The sequence below is a fragment of the Pelodiscus sinensis genome, chromosome 16 (genome assembly GCF_052426305.1).
Source record: "Pelodiscus sinensis isolate ZL-2025 chromosome 16, ASM5242630v1, whole genome shotgun sequence".
NCBI classification, from domain to species: domain Eukaryota; kingdom Metazoa; phylum Chordata; order Testudines; family Trionychidae; genus Pelodiscus; species Pelodiscus sinensis.
The window spans coordinates 40,755,683-40,780,626 of NC_143067.1; the positions used below are offsets into that span (position 1 = coordinate 40,755,683).

At 55.4% G+C, this 24,944-nt stretch overlaps 3 protein-coding genes across 21 annotated transcripts in view; 2 read left to right on the top strand and 1 right to left on the bottom strand.

The window, feature by feature from the left end:
• Nucleotides 1-12,348, top strand: part of ANKHD1 (ankyrin repeat and KH domain containing 1) — a 141,466-nt gene extending 129,118 nt beyond the window's left edge. For 4 of the 17 annotated variants that reach the window (XM_075900076.2, XM_089769565.1, XM_089769570.1 and 1 more), the window contains 6 exons: nucleotides 4,729-4,917; nucleotides 6,328-6,579; nucleotides 7,031-7,093; nucleotides 8,679-8,854; nucleotides 11,236-11,400; nucleotides 11,849-12,348. In XM_075900076.2, the coding sequence (XP_075756191.2) occupies nucleotides 4,729-4,917; nucleotides 6,328-6,579; nucleotides 7,031-7,093; nucleotides 8,679-8,854; nucleotides 11,236-11,400; nucleotides 11,849-11,908 (905 nt within the window). In that variant the 3' untranslated portion in view covers nucleotides 11,909-12,348. The remainder of the gene's footprint in view (nucleotides 1-4,728; nucleotides 4,918-6,327; nucleotides 6,580-7,030; nucleotides 7,094-8,678; nucleotides 8,855-11,235; nucleotides 11,401-11,848) is intronic. The other 13 variants (XM_075900078.2, XM_075900085.2, XM_075900081.2 and 10 more) reach the window with 11 other exon arrangements.
• A 2,203-nt stretch (nucleotides 12,349-14,551) lies between these two features.
• Nucleotides 14,552-18,635, top strand: EIF4EBP3 (eukaryotic translation initiation factor 4E binding protein 3). Its single transcript, XM_089769575.1, has 3 exons — nucleotides 14,552-14,743; nucleotides 17,671-17,844; nucleotides 18,365-18,635. The coding sequence occupies exons 1-3, from the start codon at nucleotides 14,629-14,631 to the stop codon at nucleotides 18,391-18,393; spliced, it is 318 nt and encodes a 105-aa protein (XP_089625701.1). The 5' UTR covers nucleotides 14,552-14,628; the 3' UTR covers nucleotides 18,394-18,635.
• Nucleotides 18,636-20,810: 2,175 nt separating this feature from the next.
• SRA1 (steroid receptor RNA activator 1) lies at nucleotides 20,811-23,960 on the bottom strand. Of its 3 annotated transcripts, none has more exons than XM_089769574.1 (6): nucleotides 23,892-23,960; nucleotides 23,809-23,856; nucleotides 23,039-23,158; nucleotides 21,931-22,130; nucleotides 21,532-21,640; nucleotides 20,811-21,327 (listed from the first exon to the last, which is right to left on the bottom strand). In XM_089769574.1, exons 2-6 carry the CDS (start codon nucleotides 23,831-23,833, stop codon nucleotides 21,071-21,073), a joined length of 711 nt encoding a protein of 236 aa, XP_089625700.1. In that variant the 5' UTR covers nucleotides 23,834-23,856; nucleotides 23,892-23,960; the 3' UTR covers nucleotides 20,811-21,070. The 3 variants fall into 3 exon arrangements, with proteins under 3 accessions (XP_089625700.1, XP_089625699.1, XP_089625698.1); XM_089769573.1 differs by having other exon boundaries at nucleotides 20,811-21,079; nucleotides 21,128-21,327; nucleotides 23,809-23,956; XM_089769572.1 differs by having other exon boundaries at nucleotides 23,809-23,957.
• Between the last annotated feature and the right edge of the window lie 984 nt (nucleotides 23,961-24,944).

The window sequence follows — 24,944 nt, forward strand, 5'->3', positions numbered from 1 at the left end:
ACAAACTTTCCTACTCTTCTTTTCAATTTTTGATTGGTCTTTAACTTTGAGTGAACTCCTCATTGAACTTATTGTACCAGTTAAACTGAAATGAAGAAAATATTTTCTCTGCACCTGTAGAAGAGGCTGTTTTAGCACTTTAGCAAAATCTAGCTCCAGCTGTTTAGCCCGTGCACCCTTGAGTTCTGTGGTTTGACTTGGAAATGGTGGCAGTAAATGGAATACTACTTAACTTTTTTTATTTAAATTAAATTATTTTAGTAGATTACAGTAAATGTAGGAGTTAGCAGAGGTTGTCATATTTCCAAATTTTAAATAGTCTTATTTTTAATAACAAGCCTGTGTTTAAATTAAAAATCCAGTTTCACATCCATTTTTATTTATCCTAGGATGAAGTGGGGTGTGCTTCTCGGGTGCATATCCAAGACTAAAATGACAGATTAGCCACACAGGAGACTACTGCTTTCAATCAAAATTGAAGCTGGTTTGCATTATGGGATATAGTTGAATCGTCAGTTCCTCGTAGTTCTGTGCAGTCAAAAAGTCCCATTTGTTACTGGCTTACACTACTTTGCTGGGGAGTGCAGCAGCCCCGGGCCTTAGACAGTATGACGGCCCTTGCCGGTGGGCCGCTCTGTAGTAACTTCATATGTTGTCCCAGTAAGGTGAGATTTGTCGCTTCTGGCTATGACATTGCACCTGTAACACTGAGCAATGGTTTGTTCTCCAAATGTCGTCTTTATTTGAGGCTTTGCTTGTACCTTTGTGGTACACTTAGAAATACTTGGATTTCCACAGACTTGATACCTTGGAGTTCACTTAAGTCAGTTTGCAGCAGAGAATTCAGTTAGGTTCTTCACTTGCTTGAGTCTTTTTTTTTTTTTGACAAGCACCTCCATGTCCTAAGCGAAGTTTGAGTACTTTTCTCCCTTTCCACGGATACCGAAAATTCAGGTTGAAAGCAGGGATTCCCAATTCACGCAATTTCTTTTCAGCTGCTTGTGGTTTCCTGACATGGCTTATGGCTCTGGGTTCATTCCAGAAAACTGTCTTTTTCCTGCCTCCACTTTTCATGTCTGCTAAGCCTCTCCGTTTGCAGAATTGGAGGCAGACATGCATGCTTCTCTTAGAAGACGCCAGACAAAACTAGAAGGAATCTATTTCAGTCACTGTAAAATGTATCAGAAGCATAAGAGGACCCAGTCTGTCTCTGCTAGATGAAAATGCATTACACTAAGCTGGCATACCTTGAGCTGAAACAGTCCTGATGCCTTGAAACCGCACATAACAGCCACTCTTATAATGGGAATCTGATTTTGAAAGTCTTTCATGAGATCTGGATTAACTATGGGCCAGGTTAAGTTAACCCTTGCAGTGGCAGTCTACACAGAAACATCTTGGAGCCTTAAGAAACGGGGCTTTGAGCATTGGTAGTGTCTGGACTCCACTGTCTCATGCGATGGATCCTCATTATGGAAACTTGTCAAATGAGCCAGTGAAATACGTTTGAAATGCTTTTGTAACAGCATAATAGTATGATGCAGTCATCAAGAAAAATATTTAAGTGAGAAGCTAGTGACTAAAGCCAGTTCACATGCTGCTTAGGACTGCTGTAGGCAACACGCTTATTGGTATTAGATATGTTGTCTTTCCTCTAGTATTGTGGGGCAAAGTATTAATAGGAAGTGGCATCTTTTATCATGTTAGCGTACCTGAAACTGACAGTGTGGGAAACTGAAACTGACCTGTGCACTTCAGAAGTTTCAGGCTGGTAAAATCAGGCATCCCTTCAGCCTCTTCATTCCACTTCCTGCAGAAACATTCCCCCTTGCTCTCAGAAGTGTACAAAATCCAACACTGACATTTCAGTGGCTACGTAATCATTGTGCTTTAAAATCAGTCCATTGGGCACTTGTCCAGCCAGCCTCTGTTGTTATTGAAGACCCAGGCTCTGTACACCATGAGAGCAGGACAAAGACCATTTTCTTCATCTGGTGGAAGCTCAAAAGCTTCTCTCTCTCTAACAGAAGTTGGTCCAGCAAAAGATTCCCTCCTCCTCCTCCTTCTCTCTGATCCATCATCGCGTGCATCACAGCAGAAAAGGAGCCTTTTTGATTGGCCTGCTTCTGAGCTTCATATGAGGAGCAGGGAATTGGCAAGTGAATATCAGTAGTAATGCCACAATGAGGGAGGCCCCGGTGGGGGATATTAGAGCAGTCACACGCTTTATAAGTCATTTATTACTAACCACGTCTCTAGCACAATTTCTGTGCCAGTAGACTTGCCTATATCAAATATGTTCCAGCATATGTACTCTTCAGTCACACTAGCAAAGCACTGCCCAGTCCCTTGTCCATGGAAATTGAATCTCAAGTCCAGGTGTATTCACTGACCGTTGAGCAAAGCATTGCAAAGATGGCCTTACACTCTGCTCTCCCTCATAAGCACCTTGTGCTTCCTGATCCAAGCAAAGAGGTGCCTCTCCTTGAACTTCTCTCCTTTCAGTGTAGTGGGAGATGATGATGCTATCCAGCGAAGGGTCTCTCTCCGACTTCCTAGGGTCTCACCTCCACCCGAAGTGGGTGGTTCCTCTAGTCCCTTTCTCCCTATTTTCTTTCTTTACAGGCAGAAGTGTTTTCCATTGTGTCTTTTGATTCCTGTCCTTGGTGTCGTCTTTGTAGGGGGAGGATTTTTTAGAGGAGTCTGCAGGAAACTGGTATTTGAGGAGAAAAGCCCGTGTAGATCAGCGATGGGCAACCAAGACCTATGAGCTGGCTGCATGAATGGCCCTCCTTCCTCAGTGGGCTACATGACCAGTGGTGGCAAACCCATGGCCTACGGGGATTCTAGTCTGCGGCCTACGCAACCCTCCCCGCCCCACACGCCTCTCACACACTGGGGCCCTGTGCTCCTCCCTTTGCCTCACACCACTGAGTACCTCTAATCCACTGATTTGTGCTCCTTCCTTCCCTCCCTGAGCTTGAACAGCTGATTGACGGCATTCTGGGAGGGGACCGGAAGGAGCAGGGACAGTGTGAATCAGCGGATTTGTGGCACTTGGAAAGTGCTGGGGGAGGGAAGGAGTAGGAAGTGTGGGGTTCCAGTGCCCAGTGTGTGAGGGACAAGTGGTGGAGGGAGGCAGAGGGGATGCATGGGCCACAGACAGAACCCCAGTGGGCCGCATGTGGGTTGCAGGTTGCCCACCACTGGTGTAGATCGAAGGGGTTCCTGCACACAGCCCAGCTGCACAGTAATTCACTGCCTCCCTCATTGCCTGGTGCTTCAGCAGCAGGTCTTGACTTGGCAGATTCTCCAAGCCAGCGGTGCCTGGCTGCTGAGTGCTCCAGCTTAGCTGAAGTGTGGTGAGCAAGTCTCAGGCTGCTGGACGCAGAAATTCAGCAGCAGGACCTAACATTTTAGAAGGCCAGAGAGCCTAGGTTAGTTGGATTTTTTTTTCTGTTCCAAATAGGATGCAATAGAGTAACCAAAAAGGCTTCCAAGTGGTGAGTCAGAGACAGGGAAAAACCCATCGTTGCAGGATCCATCCTGTCCAGCAACCACCACCCCTTTTCTGACTCCTGTAGCCAGGTATTTTTGTCCCAGTGGTTCCAGGAAGGGTCTTAGTTCATGCTGCTTGTGATTATTACCTTGAGCCCCTCAACAGTTCTGTCAGCCCCCTTCTCTGACAGCTGTGGTTCCCACAGGTTCCAGAAACCACCACCAGTGAAAACCAAAAACCCCTTTGACTCCCTGTGCTTATTACCAGAATTGTAATCATCAAGCTGTGATGAAGCCTTGGCTTGGTCAGTGAATTCATCACCCCATGCCAGTTGTCTTAAAGGAGACTCAGTTTCACACCTATTTGGAATGCAGCCCTGTGCTGAGAACTGCTTCCAACCATTATGCTATACAAATACCAGCATAACCTTACTTCTTGGGGACCAGTAAGCTGTGCGTGCTGATTTGGACCTAGTTATAAGATAGGCAAAAAATATACAGGCTGGACCTCTAATCTGGACTCTTTGGTTCTGACCACGGATATTCCTGGACCAGAGAGCCCCAGTGGCTGAGTCAGGTGACAGGAGGGCCAGTGGCTGGGAGCCCAGCTGGGCCGGCAGCATTGGGGATGCCATTGACCTTCTGTGGTCCGGCAAACTCCCTGGTTGAGACTAGTTAGATGCTGAACCAAGGAGGTCCAACCTGTGTTATGAATGACAGCCCTGGTACTAATTAAAAATGTTCAGTCTTTCTTTCTTGCATCTGCTTACTGTTTTGTTGGTTTTGATTTACATTGTACTTGAATTCTTGGTTAGTTCTGGAAAACTCTAGATTGGGGAGTGAGTTGAAATTACTCTGTGGTAAGCTTGTCTTGGGTTTGCCGCCTTAGCTCATGGCTGGTAAAGGTAGAACAGGATTGTCAATAGGCAGAGCACATCTGGATCACCCAATGCTTTTGACTTTATTTGTTCTGAAGTCTGGACTTTGAATATGCCTTGACAACAAATAATCGATTACCCCTGAGGTAGTGATGTGTGGGGATAGCAGCTGTAGGCTGACAGAGCAGTATGAAATTCTCCCTTCACCTGTAACTGCACAAACTCATTGCACATGTAAGTAAAAGGGTAACTGGGCACTAAGTTTAAGTTTTGTTTGGAGCAGTGAATCTTTAGGGTGCCATGAAGTCTTTTCCCAAACAGGTGTATTTCATAAGTTTTATATTTATTTCAGGCTTGCCCTCTCTAGATCCATCCAATGGCTCTGCAGCTGCCTCTGCAGCTCCTCTGACAGGTTTTTCAACAAACATACAACGGGTTTATCTTCAAGGGCCAGCACCTGTTGGGACTCCCAGCTTTAACAGACAGCATTTTTCACCACATCCTTGGACAAGCGCCACGAATTCATGTAGGAACTTCATGGGTCTGTCTTAATTATCTCTACACTTTTAGCATGTTAGTGATTGTCTCTGGTGACCAGTTGATTTGTAACTTTGGTGGGAAAGCCACCAGTGGCTTTAGAAACTATCACTGGGAATTGTTTTTAGCTCAGTAAAGATGGGAAATGTGAGAAATGGCAGCCAAAACCAGTGTGGATATCGTATGTAAAATGCCATCGTTACCTGTCTTAACGCAGCTTCAGGGAGCTTAGGGAATGTCTACACTGTTTAAAAAAAAGCAGCAGCAAGTCTCAAGCCCAAGGGAGCGGATTCCAGTTTGTGCCATGGGGCTGAAAGTAACAGTGTAGATATAATATATGGAGATATACCTATCTCCTAGAACTGGAAGGGACCCTGAGAGGTCATTAAGTCAGTCCCCTGCCCTCACGGCAGAGCCAAGTATCATCCCTGACAGATTTGCCCCAAATCCCTAAATGGCCCCCTCAAGGATTGAGCTCACAACCCTGGGTTTAGCTGACCAATGCGCAAACCACTGAGCTATCCCTCCCCCTGTTCCCAGTGAGGCTGGACCTCATCTCTGAAAAGCAGCAAGGGGAGAATGGGGCTCAGAAGCCAGACTCCAGTCGGAGAGAACATCTGCAAGCAGTTGTCAGCCCAGCTCTGCTGACCAGGCTCTGAGGCACACTGCTACAGGGGCTTTGTTCCAGAGTAGAGGACCCTTACTCTATGAAGAGAAACTTAATCGCAGCACTGGCTGCTTTCTTATAATGTAAAAGTGCATCCGAGGAGCTTGGCATGACATTCTCAGATTGAGTCATGCTTTATTTTAAACATTTTAAAATGAGACCTGAGTCTTAACATTCACAGTAGTTTTTCACGTGTCTGAAATGACAGTGCAGAGTTCTCGTTTTGTGATGTTTGGACTTTTGTTGTTCAGAGCCTTAGTGGTGGCAATTCCCTGAGCACAAAGGCCAAAATGGCAACCAGGCTTAAAACTAAGGGTTGGATTTTCAGAAGTTCCTGGGACAAATCCCACTAAAAGTTTAGGTCATTTCAGCATTTTTAGAAAACCACAGCCGGAGTGCATGTCTCAGCAAGCATATGGGATGCTCTGCACCTCTGAAAACAGAGCCACTTGGATCCCCAGAAAATTTGGGCCAAGATTTGCTGATCTCTTCATAAAATAAGATGCAAAATCGTTGGTGGAGAAACTTTCCAGTGGGCCAAACAGCAATCAGTTCAATGACTATTCTGCCTCAAATATCTTAGTTCTTTCACTAACCCCAAAAGATTATAAGTCAATGAACTTTTACGCCTTTTGTAATTTACATTCCAGCAAGCAGACTGGCAGTTTAGATGGGACATTGTGGGATTAAATATCCCTTAATAAGTGTTCCGTGTATGATAAAGCAAGAGAAATATTTTGTCACCAGGTGAATCTCCTATTCCATCAGTTTCATCGGGATCATCTTCACCCCTTTCAGCTGCTTCTGCACCTTCTAACTTGGGCCAGCCAAAAGCAGGCAACACAAGTCAAGACCGAAAGGTACCACCACCTATTGGGACGGAAAGGCTTGCACGAATTCGACAGGGAGGTTCCGTCACTCCTACCCCCTTGGGAACTAATTTTACGGCTCCTGTTGGACATAGTGGTATCTGGTCATTTGGAGTTAACAATGTATCAGGTAAGTCAATCTCATACACAGTGAGTAGACTTTTTCTGTTTAAAAAACAAAACTCAGATTTTAGGGAGATGCTACATCCTGAGAACTAATGGAGGGATAACACAATCTCTAGTTTATGCTTTTTGGGGGATCAAGTTTGAAACAGTAAAACATGGTAGTCATGTATAGATGTTACCTTCTAAATCAGGGAATAATAAATGTACATTATCAACTGCATGCAAGATTACTTTAAGGGAACGCCACAAACAGCTGGTGGGGACAGAGAAGAGTTCAAAAATTGCATACTCTGATCCTTTTAGGGGAATATATTGGGGAAAGTCTTAAGTTCCTCATTCACTGAGGAGCTGGCACATAAGGACGACAATTACAAAGGAAGGTTAAGGCAAAAGGAAGTGATTGATTTGTAAAGCTTTACGTGGGTACAAATCCAGAAACGTACTCTTCTTTACAGATGGGCTGTTAATACAGCCTCAGTATCCCACCTGGGATGGGCTCAAGTCTCGGAAGAACAGAGGTATTTCTTTAGGTTTTGTTTCATGATTGCTTTTCTGTTCATTTCCTGAGCTACTCTGCAGGATTTTCAGAGATAAATACCTCTGATGTTCTAGCTGGCAGACCAAGTTTTTCATGATTGATCCAGAAAGAATTTGTAACCCACCCACAAGAATGCCAAAGAATTCTTGATAAAGCTAAGGTGGACTGACTCAGATTTTCTTCAGGCCAAATCTGTTTGTTACTAGAACCATTGCAATTTACTCTCATCATACAGATTTTTTGCACCAGACTTAGTTCCTGCAATGGTACAGAATAAATAAATGCATCATCTCTGAGAGAGTGATTGAAATCTTCCAAACTGTTGCAGCTATTGAACGGACATGTAATTTTTAGAATGAGAACAAATACGTTTTTATCTTTTTTTCCTCAAAATGTCTCTTTTTCCTCAAAACGTGGTCTACAAATTTAAAACTCGGTCTGAAAGCTGTGGTTTCATTTTATTAATTAGTAGCTTGTCACTATTAAAATGTGGTTATAGTTATAACAAGCAAATAACTGAAACATCCAGATTCAGTGCTGCTATTCTTAATTTTTTTTCTCTTTTCTCCTCCATAATTCCTTTTGAATAATATGAAAAAGGTTTTGTTCCAGGCAACAGCAATTTCCTTTATTTAAAAAAAAAAAAAAACACAATTTCTAACCAACTGAAGGTTTATAGTCAGTTTTTGGTAGTTCCATTTTCAAGTTCTAATGGCTAATCACAAAGTGCGGTGTTTGAGCTGCAGGTTGTTTGCATTTGGACTTGTGTGTGTAGCAAAATGAAATGATAGTTTTAATTGTCAGTTTTGTAATGCTAGGGGTTCCTTTGAGGCTTAAATTTTTGATCGGATTTTGTCCCCTTAAACTTTGGTGTCTCATCCTGACTGTTTTTCAGACTAAATTGATCAAATTGTCAGATAAATTGGGGGTGTTTATAGATTACGGTTGTGTTAAAGCTTAACTCAGGATTGGGGGCATCAGAAATACCAGTCTGGTATTTGATGCAGACTCCAAATTTGTGGAGGAATATACAAGCATGAGGGGAAATGGATATCAGGGCCTGTCTCACACCTTCAGACTTCACCATCTTCTCCCACTTCAGTCAACAGAAAGTTCTCTGCTCTCATACAAGCTCCTGCCCTAAGCGTGATTCTGTGAAGCCTCCCAGCTTGCATTGCCATAGGCACTACAGTGCTTTTCATACCTAAATCGCTGGGTACGGGGAGGGGAAAACATGTTTGCATGTGGCAGGGCCTCAGGTGGGCAGTGCGTTCTACAGCCAGTCTGTGAGAGGGCCATGTAGGCAGAGCATAACACTGCGGCTAGGAGGCCTGTGTGCATAGCTTGTTAAAAACCGGTCCTTGGGGTGTGAGGGTAGAACACACGCGAGTTTCGGGGAGGTCTGAAAGTGGTTTGCACAGAGCAGTGCCCCAGCTTATTTTGCAGCATTGTGGTGCTTATTTCCAAGATCTTTACCGTGTGTGGTGGTCTTTGCAGCTGATTGATGTATTCCAGAGTGCTCTCCATTGGTCAGAACCAGCCACTTTTAATCTCTTCCTTTCCAGAAGGCTTGTCAGGCTGGTCCCAGCCCATCATGGGGAATCATCCAATGCATCAACAGTTGTCAGACCCAGGCACGTTTTCCCAGCATCAGCCAATGGAGAGAGATGATTCTGGAATCGTGGCTCCCTCAAACATTTTCCACCAACCTATGCCAAATAGCTTTGTGGATTTTTCTAAAGTAAGTGATGTTTGAAAGTTGACTTTGTTGTGAGCAGCTGGTTGGCTTTCCCTGGCTGCAGATGACTTGCCTGATGGTGCATATCCAGAAACGATCGGTACAAACTGCATTCAAAGCTCTTTCTCTGCAACAAGTTGGAGCCACTTTGCCAGGAAAAATTAGTTCAGCTTGAATGTTCTGTAGCTCAGGGGTGCCCGGCCACATGAGCGTAAGCAGCCTTGTGTGGGCCCAACATCTTGTACACATGTGGATAAGATTTCAAGTCAGCTATATTGATTGATATTTTAAACTTAGCTTGGTTTGTGTGTCTTTAGATGTGTGTGAAGAACCAACCTGTGGGAAACTAAAATGATGTAACCATGGTGACAAAATGCAAATGAGTCTGCTGTTAGTATATTCTGTTACACAGGCCAAGGGTGTTCTCGGCTTGTGTGCACCCCACAGGCCATCGGTTGGGCACCCTTCCTCTGTCAGATATGGGGATTCCTATGGCCTCCCGTCCACGGCAGCCACCCTCTTGGGCACGTGAGATGCTAGTCGAACTGAGTCACGTAACTGAAATTAAAAACTAGCCGTAGTTGTTTATATCTCAGCCGATCCCCGGACTAGTTTGGTGACACTCTTCACTCTTCCCGGCCGTGTTTGACTCTGGATGCCTGCCTATCCTGGAACTAGGTCACCTCTTCAGGCTGGTTAATAGTTAATGCTTCTAACACAGGTTCCAGGTGATAATTGGGCATTTGACTAAGACATGACTTTCTCCAGAACACATGGCAGGAGGTTAGGAGACTGTTGAAATGTGCACATGGAGAAACTAGCACAAGGCAAAGACTGAATTCAGCCCTGGCATAATTCAGTTTTGGCATTTGAGGAGTATTGAGGATCAGGTACCTGGAGTGGAGTCTTCCCAGAACATTGCGATGGCTACATCTGGAGAAGGTGCCTTGTTGTAGTCCTTGTTCGTTGGGAGCGATGGTCATTTTAAGGCAAGGTGAAGATTTTTCGTATCCTATGCAAAGACACACCAGACCCTTGCGGGAGGTGTCGAAAGAGCTGTTGCCTATGGTGGTTATGAAACCTACGACTTTAGCTCGACCCTCCTCCACTCGACCCTTTCCCCAAGTCTCTGCCCGTACCCGCCTCTTTCCCCAAATGTCCCATACTCCCTACTCCTCCTTCCCCGGGGTCTATGAACCCTGCAAAATAGCTGTTTCGCAGCAGGCAGGAGGGGGCAGTAATGGGCAGCCAGCGGCCCGAGGACCACAGACAGGCCATTGGGTTGTATGAGAGACCTGCGAGAGATTCTGTTGACAGTTGCTGCTGGTTTCCATCTGCATAGTTTTTTCCTACCAGTGTTGCTAAAGTGGCACATGTGAAGGGAGGTGTGGGCTGATCGCACACAACATGAACTGAGAGCACAGTGCTGCTATGGTTCCCTCAACACCAGGTACTCCTGTGCAGTTAGTAAAACCACCCTGTCCTGGAAGACCGTCGGCTTCGACAATCTTGCGGCCCGTTGAGATGCAAGGGGCCCTCATGCGGCCCACTGGCTGGGTTGCTCATTGCTGCTCTAGGCTAAGGGGGGGAGCCTATGGTTTGTCACGTTGGAGGCCGAGTGAGTCTGTCTAAAGGCCACTCCACCTTTTTATGAACGGTTATGGATTCCAGTTGGCCATGACAGTATCGTACAGAACTGTCCTTCTTGAAGGAACCCACTGTGCTTTCAAATGACACGCACGGCATCACTGCCACTCCGTTTGGATGACAGCGGGCCTATCGATAGGAAGGCGAGCACGTCCCAGGTACTTTGTGACTTGAAATCTGTGTAGAACAGGCAGTGTCTGGCTTTGCAGACTCACCTGAAAACCACTCCCAAGCCATGGCAGTACTTACGATGGAGGATGATGGGCTGAAAGCCTCTGGTTCTAAGGCATCTGACCTTTCCAACCTTGATGCTTAGACCACCATGTGTTCCTGGCTTTCTCACAGAATGCTAAGCTGATTAAATGCTAAGCTGATTAAATGCAACTTCATGTTGCAGAAGAATTTGAAGTTTGACCCCTTGAAGTAACGCTCATTCACACTGCGCAGCACATCGGAATGGGGAGCCTTAAAAATTCCAACAGTAGTAAAATCAGTTGCCTTTTGCCTTCCTCTGAATTGTCCCTGGACGTGGCTATGATATTCTCCTGTCTCCTCAAACGCTGCTCTGGGCAGTGCTGATGTGTAGCGCCACTCTTTGATGTCAGTGCTGCAGGAAGTGATCTCTGGAAAGTGCTGTGGGATCTCGGTGATGAAAGCAGCTACTCTGCGTACGAGATACTAGTCTTGTTGTCTGTAACCACTACGCTGGTCACTGATTGTCCTTTCTGCTATTTTAGGGTCTACCAATTTCCATGTATGGAGGCGCTCTAATACCTTCTCATCCTCAGTTAGCTGATGGCCCAGGAGGTCCTCTCTTTAATGGACTTCATACTCCAGATCCAGCTTGGAATCCTATGATAAAAGTTGTCCAAAATTCAACAGAATGTACCGATGCTCAGCAGGTAAATTCATTTGCATCTTCTCATATTTAAAATACTTTCCATCATATTACTCAAATGAGATTTTATGCTTAGTAGAAAAACACATGCTTAGCTGTCATGTAATTGAGAGCCTGTTTACGTGATTTTTTTTCCGAGCATGTATGTCAGATATATTGGCACTAGACTTTACAGATTAGTAAACAGGCCAAAACTTTTAAACCTGAGTAGTAATAACACGCTGACTTGTTCTACATTGCCATTTACCACTCCCTCACAAAAACCTGGCCATCACTGAACACAGTTAAAAGCCCCTCTGAAAATCTGACCACTCTTATGTTGGAGTTGAACTGTAGACACTCATATTTTAAAAAATTGGCCACAATAAGTCTGAGTTTGTAATTGTATCTCTTATAGAATTTAACAGTTGAGCATATTCTTAATGTTCTGGGTTTTTTTCTGTCCACTGCAGATTTGGCCTGGCACCTGGGCACCTCACATTGGAAACATGCATCTCAAATACGTCAACTAATTTAAGAGGGTTGATCCTTTTTAGCCTTGTTGGGAAAACCTATGACCTTGGAAGAACCCTGGGGATTTTTTTAATGTGCCTAACTAAGCAATTTTTCTCTGTGGGCTGTAACAATGAAAATTTGATTGCCCATTGTGTAAGAACAAATTGATTTACCTATTCAACTGATTCTGTTCTCCAGTTAGTTTAGCCATTTTGAACTTAAAATCAGATGAACCTAGTGCTTTTGGCTAAACACTACTGAATGCTACTTGTATGCAGCAGAGAACTAGATGATTACATGATTTCAACCTTTTACGGTGGTAAATACATGTATAATTGTTTACATACTTAAAAGGAAAAAAGTTGAGTAAATTTCATGTCGTATAGTGGCTCCACTTTATGTAGCCTGTATTAATGTGAAATATTTACCTGAATATTCAATAAAAAGACGAACAGTATTGATAGGTTGTGGTGTGAATTTTGGGGGGAGGGGGGGCGGCGCACATCTTCCTATCAGGATGTCCACAGTTACTTTGTGAAATGGCTTCAAAAAGACAGTCAGCTACTCAAGTGAGGTATAGAGGGAGGATCACTGTCATTTGTAACAGCCTCTCAAACCGGAAAATACTTTTGGTCCCTCTTAGCTTTGTCATTTTCTGGTTAGTGAACATTCATATCGCTGCATTTTGAATACCATGCAAACCAGTGTGGCTCTCAAGTTTTCATTGTTTGGATATTTTAGTGATGTGCCAACTATGGTATTGAGTACCACTCAGGGCTTGGGAATATGCTTTACCTGACAGCCAAAGTCCGTATGAAAGAACAGAAAACACTGGATAGCTCCTGCACGCCATAGGGGCTTGTAACCTAACAGAGGCTTTGTAGATCCCTCAAAAAATCTGAATGGAGGTGCTAACCTTTTTGGAAAACTTAGACGTAGCCTGTAGACCCTTGGAATGCTGCAGACCATAGATGGAAAAACAACTGGTCTAATATATCTTAGTGACGGGCAGATTTCTGAAAATAGATATCTAGAAATATTGGCCAGTATTTGATTTCAACACTTTTTGCTCCTTAAACAGGTTAAGAGTTTAACACTTCTGTGAGTCCGAGCGGGTTTTGCAAGCTCCTTTGAATAGCATATTAAAACCTATATTCGCTCTGCGTGCAAATGATGCATTCCCCCGTTTGGAAATGTCACACTTTTGCCTTAAAATCATACTTTCCTCTGGCGCAGTAATGACACTAATTATAAAGGGAAGAAGATCTGATCCACTTCTTCAGCCAGTAACTACACAGATGAGTACCTAGTGTCATGGACCACTTTTTTGACAGCATCAAAGACTAGAGTGTCAATATGGCATCCCCCCTCCCCCCCCCCGCCAGTCCCCTGATGCAGCAGTGCAGGTTTTGAACACGGCCTGAGAACAGCCACCAGAAGTAAGGATTTAGTGGGTTTGCCAAGAATTCACTTGCAAACCATGTGGTGACATTTCTGCCCAGCTGCTTTTTAAATGTTTTGACAACATAAAATGCACATGCAGTATCCAAGAACTGGTAAGTGATCAGTTCAGTCCCCTTTGAAGGTGCTGAGCAATTTGTAAATTGAAGAACGGAACATAAATGTCTGTAGAGAACACATTTCATTTAGAATCCTATTTTTCCCCCTAACAATTTGCCCCCCTCTACTGCAGAGTAGCTGTTCTGTTTACTAGAGCATCTTAACCTGATGAAAATGCGCTTATGCTCTCAGGCCCCAGCCAGTTGTCCCTGTAAGCTGTGGCCTTGTGTGGCCACTCCTAGATTCAAATGCTTAGCAGAATGGCCACAGCTCGGTCTTGTGGTTCTCATGATGGTGCACATAAGAAATGATTCTGCATGTGGATGGAAAAGCTGCCCAGGTAAGCCATAGCCCCACCTTCAGTCCTAGCTCCAGCCCAGAGCCTGCATACCCTGCCCTTGTACCCCAACCTCAGCCACCCCCAGCAAGAGCCTTTAGACCCGTGGTCCCCAACACAGTGCCCGCAGGCGCCATGGCGCCCGTGGGGGCATTTGCATGCGCTTGCCAGGTGCTCGGGGCTGGCCTGGCCCGGGGCACATGGCGCACGGTGAGCGCCGGCCCTGGGTGCGTGGCGCTTGCGGGGGGGGGGGGAGAGCGCCGGCCCTGGGCGCACAGCCCTTGGAGGGGCACCAACCCGGGGCATGCGGCTATGGGAGGGGCCGCCCCAGGCGCCTGGCGGGCGAACGACCACGTCCCCTGGCGCCTGACAACCTCGAAAGGTTGGGGACCACTGCTTTAGACCACCCCTTGACCCCTGGCCCAGCCCCATGAATCAGCTGGTTGAGGGAACAGTGGCTGGGACCTGCCAAAACTCAGCCCCTCGTCCCAGCCCGCTTGGCTGCCAGGTTCCCCGGCGCACGCTGGCTCTGCTGCGGGGCTTGCTCAAGCCTGCCTGAGGCTCGGCTACGCGCCGGCACTTCGTACAGGGTCTGCCAGGCCTTCAGCCCGGGAATGGGGCGCGCGGGCCGGGCCCGGGGCGCTTTGTGCTTCTCGGCTCTGTGGCCGCGGGGGGCGGCACTTCCCGGAGCTCTCGGGGAGCCGTTTGCGGGGCCGCCTCGTGCCCCATGTCCCGGTCCGGCGGGGGGGCTCTGCGGGCGGGGCCGCCCCTTGCGGGGGCCGGGCCAAGGCGGGGCCCCGCCCCACGCTCCGACGGGCCCGCACGTGCCGATCGGGCTCCATGGCCGCCGCGAGCACCACGAGTTCCTGCCCCATCCCGGGCGGCCGCGCCCTGGGCTCCCCGGACGGCTACAGCTGCACCCCCGGCGGGACGCTCTACTCCACCACCCCGGGGGGTAAGGCCCCCCCGCGCGGAGACAGCCCGGGCCGAGGCGCGCACCTCAGCGGCTCAGGCTCGCTCCTGGGCTGGCGGGGAGCCCCAAAGCGTGCGCCCCGCAGGCCCCTTGGCGCGGGAGGAATCGGGATCTGCAGCGGTTCGGTAGCTTCGTTCCGTCCGGAACTGCCCGATTCCTTGACCGGAGGCACGGAGCAGCCGCAGCCCCTTGAGCCGGGGGGGGGCGCTGTGAGGCCCCCCAATACAGGGCAGATTAACAGCAGCCGGGCTGGATTTCCCAGGGGGTTTGCCAGTGAGCCCCAACCCTTCCCATCCGCGTGCAGAGTAAATGTGCGCGCACCCGGGCACGTGCGAGTGTGCACCACCAACAGAAACACAAACCCAGCTGGGGCGCCCAGCTCTCGGGCAGGCTGGTCTGGCGGAGCGCAGGCTTGTGTCCACCCTGCCTGGGGATTGCAAACCCTGCACCAAGGATCCCACTTGAGTTTGCAGAACCCCAAGGAAGGTTTCTGCCTGTCTGGGCCTTACCCACGCAGCTGCGCCCGCCTCAGGGGAGCCCCCAGCCCTGAGAACCGGCCGGTTCCCTTGTTAACTCCCAGGCACATCTCCAGAGCAGGGGGCGTTTACTCTCCCTGCCTAGATCCTAGAGCCACCTTCTTACCTGTGTCCTGCCCCACACAGTGACCGGACAGCCTGCTTTGGCCAGGCCAGGCCTTCTTTACACCTTTGGCTCAAGTGGGTACTTGCCCCGTTCTCTTGCCAACTGATGGGTTGTCAGGAGCAACCGGGACAAATGCCCACTTGTGTCAAACGGTGGGATTCCAGGGGCCAAGCGGCAAAACCAGCCCCATGCCGAAGGGGGGCAGGGCTCGGGGGAGCTGCGCAGCTTGAGCCCCTCTGAATGTTGCAAAACTTTCCCTTTTGTGAACAGACCTTGAGCAAGGTGGGGTTGGGGGGTTGGGTGAGCAGCTTGAGAAACAGGGTCACCCTGGTGCCGACGCCCTCTGTTGTAGTCGTGGAGGCGGGCAGGGCCGGGGTGGCTGCCAGCAGCTTGTGACGGCTCCTAGGCCCTGCGGGCTGCTGCGGCGGGGCGAGGCCCAGGCGAGAGCTGAAGGAAACGCTGGGGCGGGCAGCAGGAGGGATTTACGTTCCACGTGGGGCAGAGATGATGCCCTTCCTGCTGCGTGGCCCAGCTTCTCCACCACGCGGCGCTTCCTGGCCTCCGACTTTCCTGCCGCTCCCAGGGCTCGTCCTCCCTGAGAATCTCCCCTTGTGGGTGCTGAGTAGGAGGGGCCCAGCGGCTCCATGTGCAGACAGGCCCAGGGAGCCGGGAGCCTGAGGTTCCTGTCCAGCTGCACTCTCATGGGGGGGGGAGGTTGGGTTCTGTCTGCACCAGCTGCAGCAGGGGGCGCTGGTGTGTTCCCAGGCAGCCTCCCAAATGGCTGCGTCACCTCTGGGTGCTGGGGAAGAACTGGCTCCCAGGGCCTCCCAGTCGCATCCCTGGGGAGCTGCTGCAGCGGGACCCGCCTCTGAATGCTGAAAAACTTCCCATTTGATGGAATTTTTCCACCCAACTGCAGGGGCCCTCGCAGCCCTGCCTCTTGCGGAGCACCGCTCAGACCCCTCAAGGGAACGGGGGCGGGGGGTCATGGGGGGCGCTCGGGTACCCTCGGGCTGGGGCTGGGCGCTCTGCTGGGCGTGGGTGTCCGGGCCAGGCAGACTCCTGCCTCAGGGCTCTTGGAAGGCCCCCGGCCTGGCTGGATTGTCCCTATTTTTAGAAAGCGGCTGCACTTGGCCTGGTGCCTGGCACTGCCTGGGCTGGATGCCTCAGTCGAGGTGGGGGGGGTCAGTTCAGCCGCAGGAACCGCCCTGCCAGTGCTGGTTTCCAATAAGCCTGCTCTCGGGAGGGGCGGGAGCTGGGGCAGGTGCTGGCGTCGAGGTTCCTGCGCTGTCTGCTGGGCCCGCGCTAGCCGCCTTGCTGGCAGGGTGCGGAGGGGGGCGTTTGCGTGGCAGCAGCTGGTGGCTAACGGGTCCCGTGGCTGGGTGAGCTGGTGTTGCCAACGGGCCGGATTCTACTCCCCCCCAAGCTGGAGGGGGCGTCAGTGGGTACAGAACTGCTGCCCGGGGCCGTTCTCCGCAGGGCAGGGTGCAGGCGGGGGAAGCGGTGCTGTCAGTGGATGTGGGGGGGTCTCTTCCCCTCTGTCCAGGATGCCGGGGGCTCTGCTGCGGGCAGGGGGTGGCAAACCTGCGCGTACAGGGACTGAGGAGCGAGGCTGCCGCCGGCCCAGCTCCATCAGTGCGAGAGACCAGCCGCTGGCCCAGACCCAGCGGGGCGTCTGGTGGCGGGCAGAGCAGGGCCAGGCGGGGGTAGCTCCGTCGGGCAGTGCCCCAGGAGGGAGAGGGGAAACGAGAGGCTGGGACAGACAAGGCCTCCGTGGGAATGGGAACTTGGCCACGCCCCTTCTGCCTTCGTGCCAGGCCCAGGGAACCTGCACGGCTCAGCGCCAGGGCACTTGGGAAGCCAGAAGGAACTAGGTTCAGACCTGAGAGGGGCCCATTCCTGGCTCCCTCAAGCTGGTCAGGGAGGCAGCTCCGTGCTCGGGGGACCTGAAACCCTCGGCGTGCCAGCTTGCTCCCTGCCGTCCCTGTTCTGGGCAGGCTCCAGGAGGGGACGCTGTCAGGCCAGGTCCTGGGCAAGGCGGCCCATGTCCTGGCCCAGGACTGCAGCTCTGATGTTCTAATGCCTGTTAGTTACTCTTGGCAGCTCTGCTGGGCCCAGCTGCTCCCCGGAGGTCACGTGGCCCAGCAGCACGGGAGATGCCGGCACACGTCCGGGCTTGGCGCCTGCTCTGGGGCGGGCCGAGGCCGTGAGCGGCGGGGCTCACGGAAGAGGAGGCCGGGGGCTGACTTTCCTGCTGGCTTTGACAGGTACCAGGATCATCTACGACCGGAAGTTCCTGCTGGAGCGTAAGAACTCCCCCGTGGCCAGGACACCCCCCCGCTGCCTGCCTCACATCCCTGGCGTCACCTCCCCCTCCCCCACGGCGCTCTCCAAGCTGGAGGATCTGAAGGAACAAAACGAGACGGAGGAGGTCGTCCCAGGTAAGAGGCCTTGGCACCTGCTGCAGCCCGTGGGCCCCAGAACCCCAGGCAGAAGGGCTGCCCCTTTGGGGAGCCACTGGCCTTTCCCTCCCGGGGCGGGGCTGGACCCTCCTCCGCTCCCCTGGGGAGTCTGCTCCCATTGTGCAGGGGGCTGCATGGAGCGCCCCTTGTGGACAGGAGGGGAACTGCAAGCAAGCAGGATGCTTCTGCCTGCTGCAGGCTCTGCCTTTGCCCCCCTCTCTCTTCCCCAGGGCCTGGGGGCCGCTCCCCGTGGGCTCTGCTCAGCTGCCTTGAGCTGACATGGGCCCTGTCCACCGTCAGCTCACACAGCTGCCACGCAGGCCCTGGGCTGCCCATTGCTGGGAGACAGGCGGCTGTGCAGAGCCGTGACCCAGAACTCAGCCTGGGGAGACGGGGCCTCGCTCTGGTCTCCTCTCTGTGCTGCTGCAGGGCGCAGCCGCTCTCCTGTCCCGGCTCCCAGAGCGCTGCCCTAACCCAGCCCTCCTCTCTCCCCGCCCAGACGAGGATCAGTTTGCCATGGACATCTGAGGTCCCAGCTGCTGGCCTGGGTCGCCCGCCTCCCCTCCCCAGCTGTCAGCCCCGAGGTGAGCCAGGCGCTGGGGCCGGTTTCAGGCTGTTCCCTGCTGTTGCGTGTTCTCCGTTCTCCTGCCTGAAATGCTGCCCAGGTTTGGTGCCCGGCGGGGGCTGGCTTGAGCGGCTGCTCCCCCCGTCTGGCGGCGCCCGGCGGTGCTGAGCGTGTCTGAGGCTGCGCAATAAACCGCCTGAACGCCCTTCCGCCCTGAGTGTCTTCTGTGCTTCGCTCCCAGCTGGCAGCCCGGGGCCGGGGCACCACAAGGGCCTGCTGTGGTGGGGGGCAAGGCCTCTGCCCCGTGGAGCAGGGGCCCCCTCACCCATGTTGCATGGATAGGCCTGGCGAAGAGGTGCCAAGGGACTGGAGCCTGGGGCCCATCCAGCTTAGTCGAAGGAGTGGGGGGGGGGTCTCTCCTTGGCTCGAGGCCAGGCAGGAGAGTGACTCCAGGGCTCCTGCGCATTGGCAGCCCTTATCAGCTGTTGGGGCTGGGATCGGCCGTATCCTCCGGTGGGGTGAGGGGCTGAGCAGCCCCACTGTCTCCATGGCTCTCGGCCTCTCCAGGAGCCTTGCGGGGCTGGGCTGTGTGGGGCACCAGTGCCAGGAACGCAGCACCCCCCGTACCCTCTCTCCTCCTGCCTTGCTGAGCCGCAGTGGCCACTGCCCAGAGGCTCTGGGGGCTCTTCCTGCCCCACAGCTTAGGCCTGGCGGGCGTTTGGAGTGAGTCTGCTGAGAAATCAGCCCTCCTTGGCCGTTCCTTAGCTCCACGGGGAGGCATGGCCCAGAATGCCCACAAGAGGGAACCGCTGGTTGGGCCTAGACCCTTTGTGAGCAGGGGGGAGGGGGGCAGCTGGTGGCAGGCGCTGGGGTGATAGTGCAGGGCCCCAGCTGACTCAGTGTTGCTGCTCCCCAGAGTGAGCTGCTATCTGGCCCCTGCTGGGCTGGGCATGTTCTGCTGCTTGGATGGTTTTATGCACTCGCCCCATGTGCAGGTGGGAGCAGCAGCAACTGAGCGGAGCGGGGGAAGGGCCCAGCACGGAAAGGTGGCAGGCGAGGGAGCATACAGGGGCCAGACAGCAGACAGAGGAGCGGCTCAGTGGCTGGGAGGAGCGAACGCGCTTGCAGTGCATGGAGCTGTACCTTTCCCTACAGATCAGTGGGGCCAGAGCAGACTGAGGAGTCCCCGGGTGACTGGGAACCAAAGGCAGGTGAAATGCAAAGTGATGCATGTTGGGAAATACAATCCCAGCCAGACCTACAAAACAACAGGACCAGTTCAGCGGTTTCCATTCACGCAAGATCTTGGCGTCACTGTGGGGAGTTCTTGGCAGCCAAGCGGGGAGTGAGCGCTACCAGAGGAGGGCTGGATAAGTCAGCACTCCATGGGACGCCGCACTGGGCCCGCGGGCGGGTCTGGGCACCTGTGTGAAAAGGGGGGGATGGGGACAGAGGAGGACAAAGGATGAGGGGGGCGGAGCAGCTTCCAGACGAGGCGGGATCGGGACAGTCCAGTTTGAACAGAGCTGGCTCTGCTCCGAGGTGTGAGAGCCAATAGGAAAGTTACTTCCCCCTTCGCCTAACCAGAGACCTAGAGGCCACCCCTGGTGTTACTGGGCAGCCTGTGGCGAAGGCCAAATGTGTTAATTGGGTTCCAAAAAGTCAGCTGCGTTCCTGGAGGAGGGGGGACTGGGGACTGTTCGCCAGGCTGGTCAGGCGCAGCCCCTGCGCTGAGCATCCCTGAGGCTCTAACTGCTACACACCGGCCCACTGGATAACTGCCCCCCGCTGCTCCCTCCCTTTGGGCGACCCAGTGATGGTCTAAAGGGAAACAGGGCCCTGCCTGCCCAAACCCGCTCCCTGCTGTTCTGCACCCCCCTTGAGCACTAAGGTGACGGCGCCAGGCAGCGCCACGCAGCCAGGACCGGGTGAGGAACAGACTCGTCAGTGTCCCTGGCTCAGAAACAGCAGCTTGGGCTGAACCAAGACTGACACTGTTCAGAATCTGCTCCCAATTGAAGGCCAAGGCCAGTTGGGGGCATTTCCAGAGCCTGTCTCCCCCACGTCCCCGCTGCCGCTCCAGCTGTTGGGTTTGACAAACTCCATTTTCACCCAAGGAACATCACCCCGCTCTAGGGCGGCTCCTCTCCGGGGCACGGGACGGACTGAGCGCTGATCCCCAGGCCCCGCATCAGACCCATCGCCCACCCCCAAGTCCTGCCGTGCCCAAGGAGTCTGGGAAAGAACAGCAGTCTGCCGCCCAGCCACACTCACCGCGCCCTGCTTGCTCACAGGACTGCGCGTGCTGCCCCCCAGCGGGGCCCGTCCACAGCAGGCTGCAGACCAGAGCTGGTGCTGGGCTTGCACATGGGCTTGGGACTGGAAAATTAGAGATTTTTATTCAGTATCATGCAGCAAACTGCCCCATGATCCACTGGTGGTAAAAAAGGCTCCCTGGCACGGAGCCCACCTGCATGGGGCATTGGCGGCAGGACAGCAGACGGGGAGAAGCCAGATTCCCCCGGGCTGGAGGAGTCTCGCTGTCCCCCCCACTCCAGCAACGAGAAACGCTCCCAGTGGCCAAGTGCTCTGTCCCTCGGGCACAGCAGGGCATGGGGGCACGTCAGGCCCCCACACGGCTCACGGGGCCTCTTCGGCTGCCTGCTCCGGGGCCTCTTCGGCTGTCTGCTCTGGGGCCTCTTCGGCTGCCTGCTCCGGGGCCTCTTCGGCTGCCTGCTCCGGGGCCTCTTCGGCAGCCAAGTCCTCCCGAGGCAAGTGCCTGGCTTCCGCAATTAACCGTTTGATTCCCACCAGCCACTGGCTGACCTCATGGACGTGGTCCACCATGAGCGAGCGATGGATGTCATCAGCTGCGTCCCAGTGCCGCTGCTGCAGCTCTAGGGATAGGGAGAGAGCAGCCCCTCAGGTGGAGGGGAGAAAGAGAGCTGCACCCGCACCCCACCACAGCTGCCCCGGGGGTTCCGGCTGGGAGAAGAGGGGCCTGGCTGCACGGGGATGGGCGCGCCAGTCAGACAGGGACATGGGAGCTGTGTGCAGGCCGCAGTGCAGACCCCTCCCTGGCCCCCCTTTGCCCTGCTCACCCTGCACCAGGACAGTCATCCTCTTCCGCACAGGGGCAGAGAGCTTTCCCTGCAGCCACAGCGCCCGCAGCACGGCCAGGCGTCTGCCGATGTCCTCGCACACCTGTTTCTGGAAGGCCAGAGGGGAGCCTGAGCAAAGAGCTGCCACCAGAATCCCCCCGCCCCTCCCCGTGCTGAGGTAGGGAAGAGGGGTCACTGGGAGGGCCCCCTCAGAACCGCCCTCCCGTCTGCAGAGGCGGCAGGGAGCAGGCCACAGAACATCCCTGTTCAATGGGCTCTTACCGGCTGCCCCCACCCTGAGGGGACCCCAGCGGCCGAGCGAGCGGGGGACAAGCACGGCGGCCGTGCCTGTGGAAAGAGGAGTCGCTGGCGATGGCGCCGGGCACAGGGGTAACTCACCTGCACGGTGCTCCTGCACTCGCTCAGAGTCCCCGCCAGCGGGCCTAGAACTTCCTCCACGTCCACCTCGCACTCCTCCTCCGCCGGGCTCGCAGCCTGCCTGGGCGCGTCTGGCCTCAGAGCAGGGCTGAGCTCAGCAAGGGGGGGCGGCCCCACAGGCTTTGGGGGCAGGGCTGCTGGTGCAGCCAGAGGAGCCGGGGCTGAAAACACAAATGTGCAGTCAACAGCCGCTGCCATTGTCCCGTCCCACCGCTCAGCCCACCTGTGCTCCGGTGCCCTGAGGGGGCAAGGGTTCGGGGCGGTGGGGCTGACAGCAGCGACTGGGCTCCAGTGCCCACTGCCGTTACCCGCCCGAGAACCTGGGCTCAGACTCAGGGCTGGGGCGTTCCCTACGGTGCGGGCGTCCCCGGGGCTGCGTTCCCTACGGTGCGGGCGTCCCCGGGGCTGCGTTCCCTACGGTGCGGGCGTCCCCGGGGCTGCGTTCCCTACGGTGCGGGCGTCCCCGGGGCTGCGTTCCCTACGGTGCGGGCGTCCCCGGGGCTGCGTTCCCTACGGTGCGGGCGTCCCCGGGGCTGCAGTTCGGAAGAGCCTGTGCCCCTCTCGGCACTCGGAACAGACCTGCCAGTAGGGCTCTGCCGAGATCTGCCGAGGCTGGCAGGGGCTAGCAGGCTTGTCCCATGGTCGCTGCTCCGGGGTCTCAGCCCAGCGCTGGTCGCGGCGGAGAACAGGCAGCATGGAGCCAGCTTGCAGGGCCTACTCCCCCCCCGCTGTCCCTGGGGCAGTGAGTGTCCCTCAGCGCAGGGCTGCCTGTCTGCCAGGCAGGAAAGGAGGGGACTGCAGCCGGGCGGGCAGCGGGATCGGCTGAGGGGCCCCCTCACCCACCCAGCCGGCTGCCATCGGCCCCAGGAGCGGGGCTGGGCCGTGGGGTGTCTGCTCCCACAGCAGGAACGGGACTGGCTGCGGGGGGGGGGGGGCAGAGCCCCCCAGGTACTGGCGGGGAAGGTCCCTCGGGAGCCGCAAAGCCTGAGGCGGGGGGGGGGGCGTCTCTGCAGGGACCCCGCGGGGCTGCGAGCCAGACACCGGGACCTGCCCCGCGGGCGAGTCTGACCTGGGGGGGCGCCGTGGGCCGGGACCCTGCGTGTGAGGGGGGGGCGCTTCGGGCCCCCGCCCTGGGTCTGCAGCCCGTAGGAGAACTGGGGCGGGTCGTTCCAGCCGCGCTGCGTGTTCCCTGGGGAGACAAGGGCACCGGTCACCCGCCGGCCTGCCCCCCCCAGGGCTCCCCGCCCCCCCGCCGGCCTGCCCCCCCCCCCGGGCCTCCCGCCGGCCTGCCCCCCCCCGGGCTCCCCGCCGGCCTGCCCCCCCCCCCGGGCCTCCCGCCGGCCTGCCCCCCCCCGGGCTCCCCGCCCCCCCCGCCGTCCTGCCCCCCCCCGGACCCCCCTCCCGGGCTCCCCGCCCCCCCGCCGGCCTGCCCCCCCCGGGCCTCCCGCCGGCCTGCCCCCCCCCGGGCTCCCCGCCGGCCTGCCCCCCCGGCCTGCCCCCCCGGGCCTCCCGCCGGCCTGCCCCCCCCCGGACCCTCCTCCCGGGCTCCCCGCCGGCCTGCCCCCCCCGGGCTCCCCGCCGGCCTGCCCCCGCCGGCCTGCCCCCCCCCCCGGGCTCCCCGCCCCCCCGCCGGCCTGCCCCCCTCCGGGCTCCCCGCCGGCCTGCCCCCCCCCCCGGGCTCCCCGCCCCCCCGCCGGCCTGCCCCCCTCCGGGCTCCCCGCCGGCCCCCCCCCCCCCCGGGCTCCCCGCCCCCCCGCCGGCCTGCCCCCCCCCGGGCCCGGCCCCCCGCCGGCCTGCCCCCGAGCGGGGGGGTCGGGGGGGGGGGCTGCGGCACCTCACCCGGTTTCACGTAGAGTTCCGCCATCGCCACGTCACTGCCGGGCACGAGGCCCCGCCCCTTCCGCAGCGGGGCGGGGCTCGGGGGCTCCGCCCCCCCCAGCTGAGCCCTGGGCCGGGGACACGTGACTCCTTCAACCCAGGGCGACGGGTTTACAAAGCGGCCGGGGGGGGGGTGTGGAACGTGACCCCCCCCCCGGCCCCTCCTCCTGCCCCTCCCCCCGGCCCGGCCGGCGCGCGGCGAGTCCCAGCGCTCGTGGCACCTGGTCCCGCGGGGCCGATTCGGGCCCGGCCCGTTTGTTTCAGCCCCGGGGGGGGGGGGGATTTCCCAGCTGCCTGTCGCGGGTGGCACGTGACGCTTCATTTGGCGAGGCCACCTGGCCCCCCCCCCCCCCGCAGTCCGAGCGCCGCCCCCCTGACCCCCCCGGGCCCGGCAGGGAGCGAGCGGCGCGTCCATGCGCCCTCCGGGGGCTTCCTGCCCCGGCTTAAAGCAGAGCCCGCCTGTGACTAGTGGGGGGGGGGTGACGTAGTGGGGGGGGTGACGTAGTGGGGGGGGTGACGTAGTGGGGGTACTTGCTGGGCTGTGGTGACCCCTGCTGTCTGGAGCAAGACCCAGCAGGGAAAGCCTCACTAGGCAGAGGTAATGCCAAACTTGTTGAACCAGTGGCCAGACACCCCCCATGGAGAGGAACAAAGGAAGGTGGATGCTGCCCTGGCTGGGGGGCAGGGCTGGAAGAGGGTTAGTTAGTTCCTGGCTGGAAGGCAGGGAAGAAGGGGCTGGGGAGGGGGCTGGGACTCCCCTATCTCAAGGGGGGCCTGAGGCCTCTTAGCCCCAGTTCCTGTGACCAGATTACATCTGTGCTGCGCTGTGCTGGAGGAGCAATAAACAACCTCCATTCTACTGGCTGGTGCAGTCTGTTTGTGCCATTTCGGGGTGCAGGAGATGGGGGACCCCCAACACGCCGTCACACCGCCCCCCGCAGGGGTTCTGCCGTAGGCAAAGTAACCCCCCCCACCCCCCACAGTGCTGAGGGGCTGGGCCTGCCTGCCCAAGCCAGGCAACTGAGCGAGCCGGGCCGTGAGACAGCTCCAGTCCGGCCGGCCGTGCCTACCCACATGCCTGGCTAGCGGACAAGCCC